Source organism: Alexandromys fortis, unplaced genomic scaffold (assembly GCF_014885135.2).
Source record: "Alexandromys fortis isolate MF-2015 unplaced genomic scaffold, M_Fortis_MF-2015_v1.1 scaffold_2_1_26212458, whole genome shotgun sequence".
NCBI classification, from domain to species: domain Eukaryota; kingdom Metazoa; phylum Chordata; class Mammalia; order Rodentia; family Cricetidae; genus Alexandromys; species Alexandromys fortis.
The window spans coordinates 3475195-3494008 of record NW_026067930.1 but is presented as its reverse complement, the minus strand read 5'-3'; the positions used below and the strand labels follow the sequence as shown (position 1 = coordinate 3494008).

General features: G+C 39.8%; 1 protein-coding gene across 4 annotated transcripts in view; it reads right to left on the bottom strand.

Annotated features, from left to right (window-relative positions):
* Positions 1–18814, bottom strand: part of Ptk2 (protein tyrosine kinase 2) — a 194201-nt gene that overhangs the window by 90723 nt on the left and 84664 nt on the right. For all 4 annotated transcript variants that reach the window (XM_050144978.1, XM_050144974.1, XM_050144975.1 and 1 more), the window contains 6 exons: positions 17134–17188; positions 9491–9631; positions 8884–8961; positions 3989–4096; positions 2399–2516; positions 680–710 (listed from right to left, as the gene is read on the bottom strand). In XM_050144978.1, the coding sequence (XP_050000935.1) occupies positions 680–710; positions 2399–2516; positions 3989–4096; positions 8884–8961; positions 9491–9631; positions 17134–17188 (531 nt within the window). The remainder of the gene's footprint in view (positions 1–679; positions 711–2398; positions 2517–3988; positions 4097–8883; positions 8962–9490; positions 9632–17133; positions 17189–18814) is intronic.

Genomic DNA, 18814 nt, shown 5'->3' with positions numbered 1-18814 from the left:
GGTAAAGCACATTATCAGATGCATTTAGCAAGGAGAGGCAGAGAATGTTGCTAAAGAGAAGAAGGCACAGGACAGAACAAAGACAAGTCCAGGTTTAACCCTTCTTGTCCCAGGCTTTCACATCTCCACTGTTTCTTTAGAATCTGAGAATTAACAGCTTCTACTGTTCAAGTTGCTTGTCTAAATAGCTACATTTTTATTTTGCCTTCATACCTTGGCCCCAGTTCCTAGCATGCTAAGAATTCAGAAGTAACCATGTAATTTTTTTACATTGCTATTTGAGTTCTTTAATTATATTATAGATCGACATACCTTATAGAATTTGTAATAAACAGCAAATCAATTATTTAATTTTCCTAACTGTAAAAGAGGATGCTACCTATTTTCATGTTTTAAAACATGACACCATGGAGTGAATGCCTAAGTCTACTTACCATAACCATCTTTAGATACCTTATTAAACTTGAAATAAGGGTTAAACTAATTTTGAAATGTCTTGATTAAATCTACATTCTATATATAACTTACAATTTACTCACATTTGGAAATATGTTTTCTGGGTTCTTGCAAGTATAATATGTAGAAATTTAAATTTTTCAGAAAACAGATAATAAAGCCAAATGATTTTCTTAAAGTTTCACACAAATCCAAGTAAGGAAATACACAAATGAGCACTTACTTTGGTATCGATGGCAATGCCCGTTCACCTTCTGGGAAGAAAAAGGAAAGAGACGTGAGTGAAATCCTTTAGAGGTGAGTACGCAGGTAAGTCCAGAAAGAAGAAGCTTTATTCTGGGATTAGTGACAAACCTTTACAGTCAATCCATTTCACTGATTCTATTTTAGGTCTTTAGAGATTTCCACCCAAAACTTACAACATAACTAAGTGTTGGGGTCACATTGTTTAAAAATATACCCAGTCCTAATAAAAAGATATGGCAAGTTGATAAAACAGTTTTCTCAAATGACTAAGGGATTAAGGAACTCTTCAAATCAAAGACTAGGTGCCTTGCCAAAAGTCCAAACGTTCTACTTAGATAAAATGATTTACTATAAACACTTTTTTTAATTTTTTTTTTTATTATTTGTTTATTATGTATACACTATTCTGTCTGTATGCCTGAAGGCCAGAAGAGGGCACCAGACCTCTTTACAGATGGTTGTGAGCCACCATGTGGTTGCTGGGAATTGAACTCAGGACCTTTGGAAGAGCAGGCAATGCTCTCAACCACTGAGCCATCTCTCCAGCCCCCTATAAACACTTTGAATCTATGAAGGAAGTACAATGTGGATAGCTGCAGAAAAATTCAGAGATGAGAAAGCACACATTTCCAATGGTCTTAGGAACCTCTAACCATTAATTTATTTTCATTTCTACTTCATAACTATAATTTTACAACTGACCAGTGTCTTAGTTCCTAAGACCATCGGAAATGTATGTGTTCCAATGGTTGAAACCCACAGATGGAGAACCATCACACTATAGGATACCAGAAGTAGCACGTCCACATGGCCAGCTGAGACTCTCCCACCTATCCCTACTGGATGCTTAGCTCCCATGAGTGTCATGGTCCTCTTAAATAATGGTCTGCCTATAGCAGAAACTTTTTTCCCTTATAATCCAGTTCAAGCTTCATCCCTTACAGGAACCCTGTACTGTTTGGCCCCCTTATATTTCTGAACCCCCCAAGAGCACACTGTCACAGACTGTTCTCCCTTCCCTGATCACCTCCAGGGTACCTGGCCCTGAGGCAGCTCTCAGAGAGTTGTATGGTAACTAGCCTGGATTCTACAGAATAAACACAGCTCATGGCAGGACACACAGGCTCTAGTTACATTTCACTCATCTACCTGAATTGTGTTCAAAGACTGCTTTAGAAATCCATATCCACAGGACACCCTCCCTCATCCTTTGTATTATATACTCACAAAACTCTCCTTCATTCTGAGGTGATAGAGTCTCATTTCTAGGACATTTTTATTCACTTACATCTTAGACTTCACATCTTGACATAGAATTCATTTTGCTCTTCACCTACTCTAAGTTTTTCAGATGTACAAAAACAAAATAAAACAAAAACAACAAAACCAGGATAGAAACTTCAACATGAATTACAAGGGACACTTGAAAAAGAAAAAAGAACTGGGAAGACAATCTCCAGAACTGAAACAACCAAAGGTAACTCAGGAGCTACTCTAAGGGTTACTCAGAGCCCTACACTGTCACAGTGCACTCCAGCTCCTCAGCTTCAAGTGTGCAGGCTATGAGCAGGACTACTCTCCCTAGAAAAACAAGCATCTAGGTTACAACTCATCTGGCCTTCACATTTGCAGTGAAAATCTGGCTGCTGGGGTATACTTGTCTACCAGTGCAGCAGGAATGAAAACAGAACCTCACCTTTCTGTGGTCTGATGATGAATGACTGCGTGGCTCCGTTTACCAGTCGGCAGTATCCATCTATCAGGTCAGCCATGTTCTCCGCAATGGTTAGGGATGGTGCCGTCACTGTCAGAGGCTAACGGGAAAGAACAAGAAAGAGACATTATTGTTCTTCCCAGTAATCAAAGGGACAGCTGCACTATGACATCACAAGTCTGAATACACTTGAATACAGAGGAATAGGAATGAAACATTTGCCAGATTTAAGTGAAAAAAGAAAATTTGGTCTCTAAGAACATTATTCCTGGGATGTGTAATGGAGGACACACTGAGAATGTAAGATTAAAAAAAGTACTGAAACTGAGGATCACTTTTACAAAAAAAAAAGGGGGGGGAGGCAGAAAAAATTATTTTTCTTTAGAATGTCTGACTTCTTGGGCACACTCTATGAGAAGAATTCAGGTAACAAGTTAAAGCACAACTTATTTTAGAACTTATATATAATAAAACCTTATCAACCATATCTTAATTCTTTATCATTAGAGGAAATTGGTAAAATTTCAGTTTTCCTATATTTGTAACATGTTTGGCCAGAGGCAGGCTGTATTGGATAATTTCTAAGTGTTATCTGAAGACAAGAAAAGCTGTTTTTATTTTCACAACCAAGTGTGTCCTGGCTCACATGGCTGTTCTCTTACACTTACTCTAAACAAACGGGGCATTGGCGAGCAGCGCGAGTAGTGCACTGGGTCTGCAGGAAACTGACCTGCAACAGTTTTCTATATTCTATGCTAGGACCTGGTTATCTGATAAACAATTTCTTGATGTCAACTTTAGATGTCAGTGTCTTGGGATCACAGGGCAGAACACTGGGGAAGTAGCCTAGTGAGGAGAGTTGAGGCACAGGCAAAGCTGCGTGCACAACAGCTCTAACTGTTTTTCAATATGCTCTGCCTGGAGCCCAGTCTTGTGTAGCTGAAGCTGAACAGTTCTTTCTTCTACCATTTATTACTTTGTTCCTATTTTGTTTTGTTTTGTTTTTCTTTATTGGTGTTTTGAGGTGGGGTCTTGCTATGTGGTCCATGCTGAGAGCTGGCCTGGAACCAGAGGGCTGGGATTATAGCAGTGACCCACTGTGTCCTGCCTACCCATTTTTATCACACTGCTGCAAATGCTTTTATCACAATGACTGTCTAGAGAATCTTCCAACACTGTCCAGGAACAGCGACACTCACAGTGCACACAATTCTAACTGACTTCCTTGTCACTTCACAGTGGTCTCTGATTATACTCATACCAATATTCTTGATTTTTAAAATCTACTCCTCTCCTATCTTGGAGAAATTTAACCACTTTTTAAAATCTTTATACATGAGGAAACTGTGAGTCTGATTACACATGAACACTTCATCCTTACCCCAGAGAAGTCATTTCTATACTACCCCATGGATCAATTGTTTTACTTTTTTAAATTAAAAAAATAAGTTTTTGCAGACAATGTATTTTGGTCATGATTTTCCCCCTCCTCCAACCCCTCCCAAACCCTCTTCACCTCTGCCCATCCAACTGCTCTCCTGAGTCAGATTCTTAAGAGCAAGAACCCCTTACCTCAGGAGCACCAGCAATTTTGAGTTGCAGCATTCCTTTCCTGTCTTTGTCTTCACTATTTGAATACTGAATGGTTTGTACTTGGTTGAAGTCCGCTAGGTGTGTGGGCTTTGGAAAGGAAAAGTAAAATGCTTAGGTCATAGAGAAAACCTCAGTTCCTGGGGTCAGTCAGTTCTTATGTGATTCTTTCTGGACCTAACCACAAACCTATTCTCCTCAAGACAGCCTTCCCAGTCAGGGACTCTTTCCTCTGGTGAACAGTCATGCAACAGTCTTCCTTCCAGGTTTAGGCATGCCTGACTGGCAACATCTTAAGGAGACCCAGATAAATGAGGGGGTAAGAATTAAGTTGCCTAACTTAATATTAGTATAGCCATGACAGGGCACAGACTAACAACACAGGTACCAGGCCTCATCTTTATAATAACCAGAAGATACAAACTGTACCCTGTGGGGGATTAATAAGAATTGAGACAGGTACTAGATGCTCCAAAACATTAGGAATAGCTTACCTAACTTGTACATAGGTTGCCAATTTCTTTACAGCAACACCGACCGGTACCAATCTGTTTGACAAGACTTCTGTTGGCCCACTAATGCCCAATCAGGAGTTCAACCCCCATCTGAATCCAAATTCCCCTATCCTGCCCCCATCCTTTATCCCTTAAAAACCTCACCATAGCTGAGCTCAGTGTTCTTCCTGATTCAACTGCTGTGTCAGAGAGGATGGAGAGTCCAAGCCCGAGCTCACAATAAAGGCTCTTTGCTTTTTCATTTTTTTTATTACTATTTATTTATTTATTTATTAAAGATTTCTGTCTCCTCCCCGCCACCGCCCCCCATTTCCCTCCCCCTCCTCCAACCAACTCCCCCTCCCTCATCAGCCCGAAGAGCAGTTAGGGTTCCCTGCCTTGGACTCATGGTGATCTCTGGCAGGCTCATGATGTGTGCATAAGAAAGAGAAAGCTCATTCCAGAGAAAGGAATGAAGAAAACAGAATGAACCATTGCAATAAACTTCATGCCCACTTCAAAAAACATCGTAAAATTCTCGATGGAAGCAGATATTGGAATAGTTGAAAAAATACAAGTTAAAAACATAGTACTGCATTTTCAAAACAATGAAGTACTATAAAGAATGCATTCACATAATCTATTAACAGGACCTATAAGCAGAGGATGGAAGAACAGGAGCTACTCACAATAAAATCTAATCAGAAGAACAAAGGTTTTTTGTTTGTAGACAAGGAATCATCATCTAGGTCAAGGTGGTCTAGAACTCTCTCTAAGTGCCCAACCTGGCCTCGACCTACCAGTCTTCATACCTGCCTTCATTTCCCAAGTGCTACTACTATAGAAATAATATGCCTCAGGAAATAATATGAACTCAGGAAAAGTTCTTTAATAATAGTATATATCTGGTTCTGGATAATACCCAAAGGGAAACTGCCCTCAAGCAGGAAAATTTATTAACTTATGTAGGCCTTAAATTTATGCATCACACTTAAATACTTTTCAGGTCATGGCATTAAGTTACACATTGAACAATTTAAAGAGACAAGACGATGTGAGAGCAGGAGAACTGGCCCAGCTTCCTGCTGACTGCTGCAGTGAGCTAGCTGGGGCAGTGCTAGAGAGCTCGCCTAGGTGGTGATGATGAGGAAAAGCTGGCAGGCTGACCAACCCAGCTACCACCCAGGCCCAAAGGTAGCCAACCCCAACACCCACCTATGAACTGCTAGAGCATGTTAAGGGGCTGTACCCGCAGATCCAAAATTACAGGATCTCCATGACACAAGGCAACAACAGGATATCCAAGAACAGTCCCAGTGAGGACCCATTATCAAGGGTATAGCAGAAACCAGAGGACTCAAACTAGACCAATGACTTACTGCAAGGAATACTTACAAGTAAAGATGTATGGTCTAAAGAATATACTGTGCAACCCACTGGACCACACTACAACTTCCACACTGAGATTTTTTGTTTTGTTTTGTTTCTTAATGTTACTTTTAAATTTTTCGGGGGGGAGGGGGTTGCAAGGGTAAAGGGCGGAAGCAAGGGGATGGGAAGAGTGGGACAGGGATGCATGATGTGAAAGCCACCAAGAATCAATAAAAAAGTTTAAGTAAACAAATAAGGAAAGAGAGAGAGAGAGAGAATGGGAGACAGGAGACTGAAAGACTTGGAAGATGGGAGATTTATACAGCAAAGATCCTCTTAAGAACACTGGTGTTGCCTTTTTCAAATAGTTGGTACCCAGGATCATCTTGCCCTCCTGGCAGAATTATGCTTTTAACATGATAATAGGAGCTATTCACAATGAAATCTAATCAGAAGACCAATGGGCTTTTTTGTTTGTTTGTTTGTTTGTAGATAAGGTATTATATAGCCAAGGCTGGCTTGATAACACACAGGGGACTTAATGGCAGACCAGGACTTAATCGTGGCTATGACCCTATGCTGCCTCTTTGAGGCAGATTATTTGATAAGGGGATGAGCCTAATGGCTAATTATAAATCGGATTACATTATTTTGTTTTTAGAATTGAGACTAATTGGGGAAGCCAATCTGCTGATGGCTGAAGAAAGTGAGTAAACCTTAGCAGACACTTTCTCAGCAAGCCTAAAGTTCAATAACGGCACAAATTTTCTTTCTTACAGTTTCTTACAAGTCTGGTAAGTGTCCTACTTATCTTCCAAATGAACTGGAAGCAGTGCTACTTGAGTGAAAATCTGTGTTGTGCACTGAATCTTGGGGAGAGAGATCATTTTATTTTCTTCTGTGACATAGCATTTATTGAGAAGTCAACCCACGACACCAGTCAAGATAGTGGAGAGGGAACTGGAGTGGGTGGGAGTTCTGAGATTGGTATGTTTAAATATGAGATTGGGGAGGGGAAAAAATGGAAGAACAAAGGAAAACACTTCAGATTCTCAAATCTGTGAGGAGACAAAAAAAAAAAAAAAAAAAAAAAAAAAAAGACATCTACACTGGTAATACAGGCATAGTCCAAACAGTGAACCCAAAGAGCCAGTTTCCATTCCCAGGATGTTTGCTTTACATCAGATTAACAGAAGAACAAAAAGTGCTTCCAACTTACTCAAATGTAAAAATTAAGCCAGGTGCAGTAGCTTACGCCTATGATTTCAGCATGTGAGTGGTCAGAGGCAGAAGATTTCCACTGAGTGTGAATGGCCAAGGTCACACAGTCAAAAGCCAGCCAGGGATACAAAGTATGACCCTGTCTCAAAACAGCAACAATAGCACCAAAACAAAAACAAAATGAAAACAAATGAAATGGGGAAAATGACAAGAACTATAAAAATGGTGGAATCTAGAAGTAGGAAAATTCCATGCCCACACTATCAGTGACAGAAGTTTTCCAGCCTTTCTTAGAAGTCACCTGTCAAGTTCTTTTCAAGTTAAAAAAGATTCACTCGGAATCTCTTCCACAAAAGAGAGAGCAGTAGTTTCTAAAAATACATGTAAAAGAACACTTACTTCTGGGCTCTGAGGCAACTGTGCAGTGGCTAAGACTATTGTATAAGTATGAATACCTGACCTCAAAGTCCTACCACCCATGGAAAAAGGCCTGGCATGGCCATGCATGCTTGTAACCTCAGAGTTGCAAAGGAGGAGGGGTGAACAAGGCAGGATGATCCCAGGAGAACACAGGCCAGTCAGCCTAGGCAATGAACTTCAGGTTCAGTAAAAGACCCTGTCTAGAGGGATTAAGAAGAAAAATGATAGAGGAAGATGTCTTCCTTTGGCCTCTGTGTGCACACATATGGGTACATGTACCTACCTACTGACATCAAAAAAATGAATGAACAAATGAGCAAACAAATAGAGAATACTTATTTTAACATGATATTGGGGCAGAAATCTGAAAGTTAAGTGACTGAAACAATCCCAGGTGGCCATCAGTGCCAGGTAGACTGGAAGGCAGGTTCACAAGCAAGATATACAACAGGCAGGATATGTACTTGCTAAGATCCATTTCCATCCCATAGACAAGAGTGAGGAGAAAAGCTCACAACAATTACTGTCACTTATATGTGGGCACAGTGGGGACAGAAACTTCTACAGAGAAAGGACTGTAGGGCAGAAGCACAGCAGAGTGGGCACGAACAGCAAGAAGTACAGGCGCAAAGTCATACCAAATACACATACAAACTTGTGATCAGAAACCTATACCAGTGAAAAAGCACACCTGCTAGTGTGAGCCCACAAGGAAGAGCTCAGAACCAAACTCTGACCAGCTGTCCAAACAGGCTCACACCCTCAACACTAGGCATTGCAACTCGCACACATCATACAGCACAGACTCCATGCATACACTCCATGCATTCCTGACTATGAATGCCATCAAAGAGCTGCAGTCTGTTTGGTCTTCTTTGCAAGCCAGGCCAGAACATGGCACAAAGCAGGTGCTTAGCAGCATTTGCTGAAGCACAAAACAGGAAACACAGCACTGAGACAAACTAAGGATTTCTCTCTCTCCAGTTTTTTACCTCAATGAGGTAGCAAGGGAAACAATGAATTCAGAATTTAAAATTATGATATATTTTTCTAGAACTAACTCATGAAGGGTTATTTAAAACAAAAATCACATCTAGAAGTTAAAGACCTCACAAGGTAAGCTGGAATAGCCCCATCAGTTTTCACTCACCCCCTATTTGTCTTATTCATTTCCCTTCAAGGCTAAGGAATTCCAAAAGCAATAAACTTAAGTGTCTCCAACACCCCCCACCCCCAGCAAGAAGACCATGTAAAGAATGAATAGGTTTCTGTGTAGAGTGAAGTCTTTCATGGGAGTGCCCTGTCCAGTCCTTAACCTCACTCCTTTGAGCCCACAACCAAACCCATGAGTCCTTCCAGGAGCAGACTTACATTGCAGCCCTTGTCTGTCAGGTAACTGATCCCTTCTTCTGGGCCGATCGCTAGTTCCACAGAAATAATCCAACTTGACTTTAGAAGATCAAACAGGTGGGAACAGGGATGCCAGAAGGAAAAAATGATTTTAGATCTAGAGTCATGAATATATCAAAAAGACTTAGGTTGGGAAAGGACATGATTTGCTGGTAATCTATCTAACCAAATAAGATAAATATTTATAACATCATTGACCTAAGTAAGATCTACTGAGTTTGGACAAGACTAATTGTGGTCACTTTTGAATCTGGAAAACAATTGTTTTCTCTAGGAAGATTATCTCAACAGGCAAACTAGTCCTTGGAGAACAGCTAACCAAATTGAAGGCCAGAATAAAAACACATACTTATGAATACAGAAACATTATTCAAAAGATGACTTTATTATCTAATTAATATATTTTCTTCCTGCTTTTCCCCTATGATTTTGTGTCAAAACAGTATTTTTGTTTGTCAAGAACTATGACAAATTAGTTTCCCTTCAATCCTAAGTGTAGATAAACATGGAAAAGAAAAAGCAGAAGAAATCAAATTAGTCCCCATCTTCCAAGGTCCCACACACTTACCCCAAGAGCACACTTGAAGCATTCTTTGTCAAATCTGTACACCGGAGAGAGAATCTCAAAGAATTTCATGATGCTTTCTTCTCTATTAAGGTTGGCAAACTGCCTGAATGTTTGCTGGATCAATTTTCTTAGTGTTTTGGCCTGAAGAATGAAGTTACAGAAAAATATGTTTCAAATCAACCAAGAAAAAAATTTCAATCATAGTCATACCATTTACATTACTACAAAACTCACTTGCCAAATAATTAGTAGAGCATTAACTATTGTAAAATCCACATTAACAAACTTTGTCCAGTTTGAAAGGTATAGTTGAACAACACAAGACTCCATTCTTTCAACAGAAGCTTAAGGTAACAGTGTGCAAAGCAAACATGCGGCAGAGTCATTAAACCATGCACCACAGGGGACCATGGCCCAGAAGTAGAAAGGGAAAACATTCACATAGGCACTCACATGTTCCAATACCATTTTTGAATGTGCACATACAATTAACTTTAAAAGGCCCTTGTTCTTGGATCTAAAAAGTGAAATTTCAGAACACTATTCTTTGTAAGATAAGAATAAGGAGGATCTTCAAAACCATTAATTCAACATATGGAATAATTTTACAAACTGTGGTATGTACTTTTGAAACCAATATTCTATGCAGACTATAAAACATTTTATGGAACTAGTTTATAGAGGTTGAAATCCTATTTTACTGTTACATGACAAAGAAAACAATCCGTATGTGCAAAACAGACACTTTCAGAGATCTCATTTATATGTTTCATATGCATGTGTGTAGAAAGGAGAAAAACTAATATCTGCAGTGCTTTACCTTGCAAAGACAACCACTGGCTTCTGTTTCTTTTACTCATTTGAATACTGTGTACCTGGGAATGGAGCTTCCCGGGTAGCATGCTCCTGATCTTTAGTATGAGAAACAAAAAGAAGGCAAGGAAACAGTAACCCCCACATTGAGGTTTGAGGAGAGAGAACCAATGTAGGCATGAACTTAGTTCCTATACTGCTAACACTGATTCTACTTCCTTGGGTAACCTTGAGTGAAGAAGTGATGTTTTTTGAAGTAGGTTTTTGATAGGAATGCCAACAGCAGGGTGGGGGGGAATACTAAGAGGTTTCCTACTAACCCAGGCAAGAAGAAACAGTTTATATAGGTAGAGAAGCAGAAAAGAAATCAGAGGTGTCAGACTCTGATTTTATCTTGGGATGTAAGATGCTACAGGCAGGAACTGATATTGAACTGACAAGGCAAAAATAGGAGGAACAATTTGGCAGGCAAAGGCTGGAAGAATATCAGGGGCTATCAGGAGTCCAAGTAGATCCATCATACAAGCTGTTGGAACTGGAAGTAAGTATGCAGTGACCAGCACAGCCCACAGAGGAAATGAAACCTAGAATTCTGATGGACCAAGGTCAGAGAGGTAGGCTAAGTGATCTGCCGAATCTTGACAGTGAAGAGGAAGTCGAACAGCTGAGGCCCAGAGAGAGCTGTGACTGCTAAGGCAGGTGAAGGAATCAGGAGAACATGGCCTTCTCTAGTAGGGTTACAAAGGTAAAGCCTGTTGAAGTGACTGCAAAGATCTGGAGTCAGAGAAAGTGTTGCAGAAAATGAGCCAGGACAACAGGAGATGTGGTTACATGATGAAGGGTGCAGTTACTGAAATGAAAACCAGAGGCTGAGGAGAACAAAGAAGATACCAGGAAGAAAACTGACCATAGATGAGAGAACAGGCTGTTACAAGGTCACAGACCACATGTGACTTGTTTTAGATGCCCATTCTGCTTTTGTGCATAAGGGGTGGTGAGAGGGACAAGAAGAAGCAGAAAAACTACATCTGGCCACACCACAGCAGGCCAAGTAGGCAACCAACAGAATGGTGAGAAGGATGACACTATGCATGGCAATGGTTAAAAGAGAGGAGTAGAACAACTCAGGTGGTTACAGACACAACATTTGCTAGTTAGGTGGACAAGAAGCAAAGAGAAGATAGCCAGGAGTCAACAGCTAGCTTGTTTAATAACACTTGAATTCGGATGGAAGTGAAGCAGAAGGGAAACAAGAAAATTCCCCTCATCTGAGCAGAATTAGTTCTTGCTTTGGATCAGGTCTTTACTAAAGAGAATTAAATGTGTGCAATGTCAGTAAAACCCAACTTAAAATGCACTGTACTCCAAACCTACGGTGCTTTTAAGAGAAAAGTCATTCTGGGAATACCTACCAAATACTGGCCTTGACTAAGAACTGTTACTCTTCAGCCTTATTAATCTAATAAATCATTTCTCATTAGTCAACCTGATGATCTTCAGAAGCTGTTAGCCGCATGAATGACTAGAGTTTCTCATGGAAATGTGTATGTTAGGCTAAAGAAAAATTGCTGTAAAACAATGAAAGGCTAAAGACATATTAAAGAATCATATAGCAGTCCCCAGGCTCAGTAAGACACATCAGTAGTGTACACAGTGCCGCTTCAATCTATAGAGCCTGGATTCAAGGGCAAGTGCCTCAAGCAGAGGTCAGCTTTCACTTATTATTTGCTTGTTTGCATGGTTTTGAGACAGTCTTAATATGTGCCTTGGCTGGCTTTGAACTTGAGATCTTCCTTCCTCAACCTCCCAAGTACCCGAGACATTGGTGTGAACCACTATGCCTGATGCTAACTCGTGTCTCTCTTAATGATGTTCTAGGAAGCCATCTTATTGTAACACTTAGGAACTGAATAGATCCTTAAGACCTCTCAACATTTGTAGTTTTAAAACTGGATTTCTGATGTGAATAATACATAAATATATTAAGGTTTGACTGTTTTGACTTGTAATTTACACTTAGGTCTACCATAGAGCTGTTAAGTTGGTAGGCAGAATTTCCTCAGTTCTGCCCCTTGTACAGTCAAGAAATAAACATCACTGTGACACAATTCACTGAACCTGACTTGACACAGAACTCACCAGTATCCATTACCTGCCCCCTCCTATCCAGACTGTATAGGCATTCACATTGTTAGTTTCCTTAACTGAAAACCTATTGGCCTATTAATCACTCATGACCTTGATACCTTTGAGAAGGAATGATGAGAATGGTACAGTACCCCGAGCTTTATTGGTGTTACTGGAGTAGTAGTGATTTTAATCAAGTATCTGAAATGTAAGGGACCTTGCCTGTTATTCTCAGCATTCAAGGCATGTGCAGTCTGTTCTCTGTTCTTAGCACCATCACAGCTCAGTCAAGTTCTCATGATTTGATAACCTCTTAAGCATTCAAAGGGAATGTTAACTAAAATCTTCTAGAAATTTAAGTCTAAGGTCAATAAAAAAAGCAACTTTGAGAAAAAAATTACATACCTTATTAATGGAAAAACTAACATTAATAAACCCAGACATTCAATATGGACAACTCCAGAACAAACAGGAGCTCAGGTTGTATTTCTTTTGGGGTTGTTTCTGAAGGTGGGACTGGCTACAGCTACTATGTGTGAATAGGGGCTTTATAGCAGTACCAGTCTAGGGAAGTCTGTTGGAGCTCTCAAAGGAATTTATGTAGCATGGGGAAAGATCTTGGCCTAAGCCTAAAATCTCTCCTGATTAAGCTATTGAAAAAAAAATCAAACAATATTTAAATTTAAAAATTAAGAAATTTCCTTTTCAATAAAAGGGCATGTGAGATGTTTCAGTTGGTAAAGACACGTATTGTGCTGGCTAGTTTTATGTCAACCTGACACAAGCTAAGTCATCTGAGAGGAGGGAATCTCAACTGAAAAAAATGTTTCCATTTTTCAGGCATAAGCAAGGCTATAAAGCATCTTCTTAATCAGTGATTGGTGTAGAAGACCCAGCCCTTTGGTTGCCTGCCTGCACTGGACTCTCTAAGAAAGCAGGCTGAGCAAACCATGAGGAACAAGGAAGCAAAGCAGCATCCCTCCGTGGCCTCAGTATTAGCTTCTGTTTCCAGGTTCCTTCCCAATTTGAGTTGCTGCCATGGCTTCTCTCAAAGGATTCTGTCAGGATCAGTAAGCAAAATAAACCTTTTCCTTTCCAAGTTGCTTTTGGTTGTGGTGTTTAATCACAACAATAACTCTAAGACATCAACAAGTCTTACAACTTGACAACTTGAGTTTGATGGCCAGGTGTCTGATGGTAAAAGGAGAGAGCCAATCCTACAAGCTGTATGGTTATTTCCATGTGTATTCTGTGGCATGCCCAAGTATACATACGCATGTATGTGTGTATGCACATATACACAAACTATGACGGACATTCAAACACTAATGAATGTAAAAGAATTTTTGAAGCGAGTATATTAAGAAAATGGTTCTCAAAACCTTTTTCATACATGAGTCTGGAGTATCTTCAGGCTAACAGTAGCTAAAAATTACCTCTCCTTACATCCAAATATCCAGCAGCAGAAAAACACATCTTCTCTGACTCAGCCTCCTATACCTCTCGAAGTCTTTTAGCCATCTCCAGCCATCTAAATATGATAACTACCCCTTGAACCGCCCTTGATCACTATTTCTGCTTCTGTTTCTTGGCTTTCAATATGTCTTGAGAGTGCTGTCTGGTCTTTCTTATTCCCCACTGTAAAAGCTGAAGGCCTCTTACCTCAGCACTTAAGCCCACAGAGAGCACTGGCCATAGTGGTCTTACATTGACTCAACTCAAACTGTAAACAGGGCTGAGCCAGATTATACTATCAGATGCAGCTCAAGATCCCAGAGAAAAGCATTATGGAGTATATCATGACAAAAGAGGCCAAGAAAGGTGGGGCTGGGAAAGGCCTGCAGAGTGTGGCAGCAGACAGCGGTTATTACTGGGGTGGCATGCAATCCTGCTATCTTCTTATGTGTTCATGCTCTTGTCACATGTCGCTCTCTCTGGATTCTTCTCCACTTTTTTTGTTTTTCAAATTATTGTTCATTTTCATTCTTTTATTTAAATAAGATCTATCAAATAAGCTATGTACCTGTTGCAAGCCAAAAATCATTGTGTGAAAATATAGTATATGAGGACAAATACAAACTAGTCAATAACTGCAAAATTACAAATTCATTAAAAAAAAAAAAAAAAGCCCCTTAGAGGCTGAGTAGGGTCTAAGATAGAAGACATGTTTTCCATCTTTGCAAGGACATGGTGAAGAGGGAGGCCAGAGCAGGAGAATCCAGACATGAACAGGCTCCACTGAGCTTGTATCAGTATCTCCCTAACAGAGGCACTCACCCATGGTCTGTACCCAAGTTCCTGTTTTGAGTATAACGATTGTTTATAAATCTGAAACAGTGTCTTAAACTCCCAAAGACAATAATGACACTCATGCTGTTTTTTACACATAAAAATCTGCGGAGACATCAGTTTTCAGAGGCCACCAAAGGCCTCATCATTTGAGAATCACTGACACATGAAACACAGCCATAAGTGAATGGTGGCTAGAATATCTTCCAATCAATAGCAATGTCAACTTGTAGGTGCTAAGGCTTACCCTGTTTCAATGTCTCCAGTCCTTCTATTGCTGGGCTATCTCTGACTGGAGTAGAGGGAACCTCTGTCCCATGCTTTTATGGTCTTCACATTCAACAATCCAGATAAACCGAGGTTCTTCCTAATCCAAGAGATTGCCAACACTCCCAAGAAACACAACTGCCATTTTCTAGTTCCCGTACATAAAGTTACCAACCCTGATTTAAAGTTCTTTCCTCTATGTGCCAAATCTACTCCAACTTTTAGAGAAAACTGCATCTTCTATACTGTACTCCCAATCTCTGCCATACTTACAGGAGTGGGTTCTGTAACAGAAAGAGTTGGATGCCCAACCATTTGTTCTAGTGCTTCACTTACAGAGCAAAAACTCAACAGAGAGTTCAAAAGTACAGTAGCATCCCAAACAGAGCCCAAAACACTACAAAGAAGCCGGGCTCGGGAGGCAGAGGCAGGCGGATCTCTGTGAGTTCGAGACCAGCCTGGTCTACAAGAGCTAGTTCCAGGACAGGCTCCAAAACCACAGAGAAACCCTGTCTCGAAAAACCAAAAAAANAAAAAACTACAAAGAATACATTTTGTTAATACTCTCATTAAGACCTGCTGCACTTTGTAGAACCCTCTGGATTTATTTTCCCTGTGATATCACACAGAAGCTGTGTGTAGAACAAAACATGTTATCAACCCCCAGAAAGGGGGAGGTGGACAGATCTCAAGGCACCAGTGATGGGCCTGAATTGGGCAGCACCCAGGTATAAATTAGCCGTAGGGCTTTGTCACAGACTGCACTTAACAAACAGCACCAACACAGTGACTGACCACACTCTAAGAGTCCAGTTCTATTGACAAAAAGCTTGTGCCAGTGAGTCCAGCCATACACTAACAGATGAAGCACTGTCTTTCATCATGCTTGGAAGCATGGTGCTACCAGTCCTCTCATGCTAGACGCATCTATACAGATGGATCACCTTCTGAGAATGCACACATTGACTAACTGGCTCTTCACATAGACATTATGTGTTAGAAAGTGATTTGATATTACAGATGTGAAAACACAAAGATTCAGTCACTTATCCAAAGTTAGGGGTGATGTACACTGAAGCCAGGGCTCTTATGTGGCAATTTGGCTGTGGGGTCAATTTTCTGAACCAGAATATGACATTGTTTCATATTCATGCCTTAGTCTGTGTGGGCCTCAGGTAAGAGGATTAAAAAAATATTTTTGTAATAATAAAAAAAAACAATAATAGTTGTTTATGACAGGTATTGTGTTGATATATACATGTATTTATATACTACATGTTAGTGCCATCCCTATATAACACCCTTCACTGTGGCAGTAAGTGGTCATGCCTCACACTATGAGGCTGGAAAATGGGACCCCTCTTGACCAAACTGTGTTTTCCCATGTAACTGGATGTTTGGAGGTATGCGCTGTGTTGGACAGGAAATAGGACTCATAGGTCCTCTCTGTCTCCAATGATAGTCTTGCTAAAGTAGGACTACAGAGAAGCTACTTCCAAAGTTGCCATCAGGAAAATCATAGTAGAAACAGAGACTGACCATTAGAATGTATACATGTAGAGTTCAGTGATATAATTTGTGCACACAGGAGACAGTGACATAGACAATGCAGTAATATATACAAATACCAGACCCAGCATGTGAACACACATCAGAACTAGTGATGTGTGTGTGGGATTACTTACACACACACACACCCACACACACACACCCCACCAGTGATGTTTGTATCCACACACAGACACTGGAAGCAATGATAAATCGGGGACCCAACAGTGTAAATGCACGCAGTGTTCATAATTCACCAGGATCCTTTAAAGCAGTACTCCTTTTCTTCCATGTATCAAAATATTCCAGGCTTTAATAACCTTGGCTGTAGGGCTGCAGCATGAACTAGTTCTAGTTTTGTACTTACGTACAGTTATTATTCACAATCATCAAGTAAAGCTGTGGTCCTATGCAGAAAGGCTGAACCTGGGAAATGTACTTGCCTAACATTAACATGACTCACACAGCCATCTTCGGCCATGGTGGTTTTAGCATGTAAGGGAAATGCACCATTTTACTTTCTTGAAGGAAAGTTTTCTGTAGGAAGGAGATACAGGCAGAGTTTCATATTTGATTATGATAAAGGAGACTCTAATTACCTTGACAGAATCCAGTAAACTCTTAGGAAAAAATCGCTTTAAACCAACATCTTTTCTGAAATATAAAAAGAAGCATATTAACAACACCATCAATCGATCACATACTTGAAAGAACACAAAAGTAGTTTATTTATTCTTCTGTTTGTTCAAGAAAGAACCAACTATAATCAAGCTCCAACTGACCAGCATATTAATTGGAGAGGATAAACTATTTTGTAGCTATGTACAAAAATATGCTTACAATCCATTTCAATGAAAATCTTTCTCTTTTATTACTGAAGTCCTTCTAAAATACTGTCACATTGCAAATGTCAGCATGTAATAAAACAGTTCTTTCTTAGGTATGGCACAGAAGTTAATTCTTCCTGGGTAACTATATTTTAGAGACAGCAACTGGCCTAATTAAGACATTCTCGGAACACAGTCCAAGAGTGGAATTGTACAAGGGGAATTCTGAGTGCTTTTGAGAAAACTCCAAGCAAATAAGTGTTGGGTCTTCAGTTTATTTAAAAAAACAAAATAGGCAACTGTCCTTGAAAAGTGCTTTTGTGCCCCTCCCAGGTGGAGCAGACAGTAGTAAGTTTACTTTAGATTACTCATGACAAATTACTATTTTACTTGTTTCTATGCATCTATAAAATTTTTTTTCTCATTCTCCTATGGTTGAAAAAACAAACAAACATGTTTTACCACATATACCTTGCCTGCCACACACAGCTTATCCTTCTGTTGGACACTTACTCATGTAACAACTCTTAACCCTCAGGGTATAAACTGTCTGATGCTCTAAATAAAGTAGGAGACTTTAGTCTATCTCATTTTTTGGCTTCACTCTCCTACACCCACACTACATCTACAGCAGTAAACAACAGAACTTTCAAATTTATCCGAAATAATGATTACTTCTAACTCATTCCCTAGATACATTTCATCTTCTCTATTTCACAAAATGGAAGGAGGATAAAATGATTTGTCCTGGTTCAATAGCTAAGTGTGCAGAGATGTCATAGATTCCAACAATTTTCTAAGTTGGGCTATAAACTCAGGCCTGCCATTATTATTAAAAACTAGAAAAGAACAGATGGACTTGCTTTTTGAAATTTACCACCCGCTTTAAGTACTAACTAGCAGTTTGTCCACTAGATGGCACTGTGTTCCTGGAAGATGAAATGTACCTCTGAAGACAAGGAGTCAGGAGTTCATGGAAAAAAAGGAAAGGGATCAGGGAGAAAAAAAATGAAGTTCAAGTAATGTACAGGTATCTTTTTCAGAGTCACATGGGGGGACTAACTGAATATGAAGTATAAATGAAAAGGAGTTGTTTCACAATCACTTTATAATCAAAACCCCAGTAATCATGTCAAGTTTGTATGGTAGACCCTCCATCCAATGACATTCCTTAAGAACTCACCAAAAAAGGAAGAGTTAAAGAGAATAAAGAGGTATATATGTTTCAAGAAAAACGTTGAGAGCATTTTTTGTGTAAAAATAAAATCACTGTTAATGAGTTACTGTTTATGCCCATCATAAAGACAACTTATTTGTTTAAATATCCCTTTTACAAACACTGTGTATGTGCATGTGTGTGCACATAAGCGCTCCCAAGCATGTGTACAAACTTGCAATTGTTGCCTTCTACCAGGTGAGTCAGTGAGTGACCTTGAGCCTAGGCCTGGTGGCA